The sequence below is a fragment of the Micropterus dolomieu genome, linkage group LG20 (genome assembly GCF_021292245.1).
Source record: "Micropterus dolomieu isolate WLL.071019.BEF.003 ecotype Adirondacks linkage group LG20, ASM2129224v1, whole genome shotgun sequence".
Taxonomy (NCBI): Eukaryota; Metazoa; Chordata; class Actinopteri; order Centrarchiformes; family Centrarchidae; genus Micropterus; species Micropterus dolomieu.
The window spans coordinates 37,035,428-37,039,819 of NC_060169.1; the positions used below are offsets into that span (position 1 = coordinate 37,035,428).

The 4,392-nt window shown below is 40.0% G+C and overlaps 2 protein-coding genes across 9 annotated transcripts in view; one reads left to right on the top strand and one right to left on the bottom strand.

Moving 5' to 3' along the window:
• Nucleotides 1-4,392, top strand: part of ano1a (anoctamin 1, calcium activated chloride channel a) — a 79,410-nt gene that overhangs the window by 41,542 nt on the left and 33,476 nt on the right. The window lies entirely within an intron of this gene.
• Nucleotides 1-4,392, bottom strand: part of LOC123959228 (hatching enzyme 1.2-like) — a 9,037-nt gene that overhangs the window by 4,033 nt on the left and 612 nt on the right. Inside the window, exons 2-8 of the mRNA XM_046033177.1 lie at nt 2,735-2,816; nt 2,044-2,119; nt 1,799-1,954; nt 1,209-1,329; nt 944-1,122; nt 213-294; nt 7-108 (exon numbers count right to left, since the gene is read on the bottom strand). Of these exons, the coding sequence (XP_045889133.1) occupies nt 7-108; nt 213-294; nt 944-1,122; nt 1,209-1,329; nt 1,799-1,954; nt 2,044-2,119; nt 2,735-2,806 (788 nt within the window). The 5' untranslated portion in view covers nt 2,807-2,816. The remainder of the gene's footprint in view (nt 1-6; nt 109-212; nt 295-943; nt 1,123-1,208; nt 1,330-1,798; nt 1,955-2,043; nt 2,120-2,734; nt 2,817-4,392) is intronic.

Genomic DNA, 4,392 nt, shown 5'->3' on the forward strand with positions numbered 1-4,392 from the left:
TTGAGCCTGGCGATGTCATTGCGGCTCATTTCCTTAGCGTTGCCAAAGGACACGTTGGGATTAGGGATAGGGACCATGGTGGGCTGGTTGTTCTTGGAGAAGGCAGTCCTGCAACAAGACACAGAGCAGTTAGACTGAACCACAGCACTCCTGTTAACACAGACATGTATGACTACACACAGCAGAGCTGAAGTGAAGGCAGCTGTTCTCACCTGTGGTACTGCATGACAGAGTTGTAATCATAGGGAGTGCCCTGGTTGAGGGTTGCAATCTTCCTGAAGTTGTGCTCCATTCCTAAAGAAACAACAGGAATAAAGTTACCATCTGTTTGGTTTTAATTCACTTTGATTTTTAACTTTTTGTCAGATCAGAGAATTACCTAAATTATTAGGATTCTTCCCCTAAGGATTAATGTGAGTGCCAACAATCAGTACTAACAAAAACAATTAAAGAGGAGCAATGCCACTTGAAGAAGCCAGATCAAACTTTTTCAGTGGTTTTGATCAAATTTTACTGGTCATTCTATACATGCAGTTTTTATGTCCTAGTGACCATTGAAAGTGCACTTATGGATCTCCCCCCATTCATTTAGATAGGGACCTGGTCTTGTTGCTCTGAAATAACTCGAAGGCGTTACCAAGATGGCTGCCAAGTGGCAGGACTTGCCTATATGGACTTCGGTACTAACACCGAACCTTACCCGGGTCCAGACAGATATAGAAGATATTTTTAAATGATTTCTGTAAAAATAAATTACATTTAAAGAAAGCTGTGACCAAATGTAATGTGGGATTTTGCAGAAATGTCATAAATGGAGTTTAGCCATGAAATAAATTTTAGGCCAGTATAGCCTTTAAGGGAAAACAACTCTATTTGATCGTTCTGGTCTGCAGTATACTTCCCTCTCTAATATTCCATTCTGAATAATAAAAAGCTATATTACCAGAAACAACATTCTGCAGCAGGACTTTGATGTGCTTGTCCCTGTCAGAGCGGGTCTGTTCATGGTTGAATCCCAGAGCGTGGAGCAGCTCATGCTGGACGGTGCCATGGTAAAGGCATCCTTGACGGGCCAGAGACACCACCTGCTTACCACCACGACGGCCAACCATGGAGTAGCAGCTGGACAGGATCAGAGAGGAGTTGAAGAACAGGGAAGTCTGAGAAAAGCTTTCACCTCAAACTGGTTATATTTAACAGTTTCTTACCCATTCTTGGACTCAATGCTCAGCCAGTCGCGGTCGCTGCTTTTGGTGGGTCTGAAGCGGATGCAGGAGACAGAGGAGAAAGACTCCAGTCCTCGGGTGATGATGGCCTTCTCACGGGAGGCTGGCAGGACAATTTATGATCAAATAGTCTGCAAAATACCAGTTATGCAGCTATATCTAACATTTGTTAACTTTAGCTAACATTAGCTAGCATTAGCCAACACAAGCGAGTAGTCATACCAGGACAAGTAAAGCTATAGCAGCAATTCTCATTAATAGAGCTTTTACTTTGAAGGAGAACATTTCTTCTATTAAAAGTTATGTTTCTTGCCAAGATATACTGCTGTCACAGGATGTCATAAAGAGAACACAAAAAGAGATGAGTATGTGACCGTTAACTTAACTTTAATGAGTTTACTATTAACAGTAAGCAGCAAACATCCCCCTGTCTGTTTGATTCTGGTATATGAACAGTCAAATCTCTGCTCAGTCTCACTCTCTAACCTTTTGTCAAAGTTGCTGCTACAACACTCTGCATCAAACATGCAAACCTACTGTATAAAGGCAGAGCATATTTGTCTGACACTTACAGAATTGATTGTTGATGAAATAAGGAACGTAGACTTTCCCATCATTCAGCTTGCCCCACTTGCAGCTTTTGCTGGTGCAGGGGTCGGCGTTTTTCTCGGCCGCGCTGTCAATGGCGATGTCTCCTTCAATCAGGTTGGGATCATCAGCAGAACGGACTGAAACACATCACACAGACACTGCTAATAATAGAAGAAGAAAATGAGTTGAAACACATCAGGCCGTCATGAGGAACATGGTGACTCACTCAGATTACTGTTGGCTCTCTCCAGAAGTTCAGAGACAGAAAGCTCCCCTGAGTCCTCCTCTGCAATGTCCTCTGCTCAGTGACATCAACAACAACACAATTTAACTTTGTATAAAAAGGCACCAGTCACAACACTGTGCACGCCAATAAAATGGGTCTGATCAATACAATAGATTACACACCTGCCTGCAGGTTCAGAGTGGCATTAGGGGAGAAAAAACAAAGATTAGAAATAGATAGAACACCAGCTGACAGAATATTTTTGCAAAATATTTAAATACTGTGGTTTAATGTGGACTCATCACATTAAATATTCCTAGTTACAAGAGAACAGATTAAGAGATACTCTTTCAGCATCATACAACTTAATGTTTGCAGATAAAGTCAACCTTATCACCCAAATGGTCAAATCATCCTCTATGAGAAATGATCATATAGTCCTTAAAACTGTGCCAAAATAGTGAAAATGGTGCTGAAAAAACTCAACTGTGAACTTTGAATAAATATTCAAATAAATCTCAAAACAGAAAATTTGAGGATGTGGAGAAGATGACAGGCTTCATATGAGAGAAGTCATTCTCAGTTTGTGACTGTGACAGTCGAGGTAAAACATGCATGTTGTGCATGATGCAACACGACAAATGACCAGATATCACACTCATCATTGTTGACTGTTATGCTATGATCCTACCTCATTGTCGGCCCAACAACAGGCAGACAGTAGCAGCAGAGCCAGAGCTGAGAACCTGAACATGCGAGCCATCCTAGCAGACCTGCAGGACACAGAAAAGAATCAGCTACAGCTTCCACTCAGAGGAAAAATACAGGGCTGGAACCAAAAAACATACAAACAAAAAAAAAGAGAAATCTTGTGAGAAATCTTCACACAGCGAAAGAAAGTACACACTTCTGCAGACATTTGCAGCTGAACTCACCTTGGATCCTCTGTGTGGACTTGTGCAGCTGAGGTTTCACTCCAGGCTTTTATATATGTTCAACTGTGTCAGTCAGCCCAAATATGGATTATCTGGGTACTGAGAAACCTAAAGAGTCAGCTAAACTCACAGGCTTATCAGTCACATATGGTTGAGACAGAAACATTTCCATATCACTCTAGGTGGGGAAAAACTACACCTGTTGCATTTACCATCATACTGTACAAAATGCAAAAATAATGGAACAATATTACTGTGATGTCTGATATGTTCTTATAATTTTCTCTATTTCTATGGATTGTGTTCATTTAACACAGGGTTGCTAAAAAGTGTGATATAGGCCTACAATGGTGTATTAGTACGACGGCTTGAAAAACAACAGGGTCATTGTAGGTAAAAAAAATTTTTTTAATAAAATTACGGAGCCAGTCAGGGGTCTATGATGGCATATTAGTGTCCTGTTCAGTTCAAATGTGGACACAGGAACACAAAGGATAGGGCCCAGAAGCACACTGAGACAGAACTGATTCAGTTTGCTTGGCAGGTCAAAGATCAGGAAAAATACCTGGTAAGTAGTCCAACACCAGGAAACAAATTCAGAAGGGCCCAGGCAAATAATTTAAAGCAATCAGGGGAAAGGTGAAAAAAATAAACACAAAAAATGACGAAGTGGAAACAAACAAGGGGAACACACAGAATTAAATACACATGTCAGGGGACTATGTGTGGGCTACCACAAAGCCGATTGCATCACATCATGTCCACCGTTTTACCCCCAATTTCTTACGCTGTTTGCCTTTGAACAGAAGGAACTAGTAGTAGAAGGAAGCAGTTCATACATGATGGCTGTTGTTATTAAAAGGGACCTATTATACAGCATTTCCAGCCATATATTGTTGTTCTGTAACTCCTTTTTGGCTGCTTTGCATGATTCAAAGTTCAAAAAAACAATTATTATTATTATTTTTTTAATAGTGGCCCTCATTTCTGCCTCTGTCTGAAACAAGCTGTATATGCTCATCTTTTTAAGAGACTGGTAGCAAAACAGGCCCAGAGCATAATACTACCACCACCATGCTAGATGGTAGGTAGGGTTAGGAGGGTTACTTTAAAAATGTAATCAAGTACAATTACAAATTACTTTTTTAAAATGTTATCAGTAACGTAATCCAAGTACCACAAAATAAAAGTAATGTAATTTGATTACTTTTAGTTACTTTTGAATTACTTCAGTGCCAAATAGGCAAATGAAGACAAGAGAGTATGAAAGATGTGTTGTCTGCTCAGTGTATTTTTAGAGAAACACAGACGCTAACAAAACATAAACAAAACATAACCCTAACCAAATCCCAAAATACATGTTTAAATGTTTTTATATGATATGTTTTGCACTATGTCACCACAATGGCAGTAT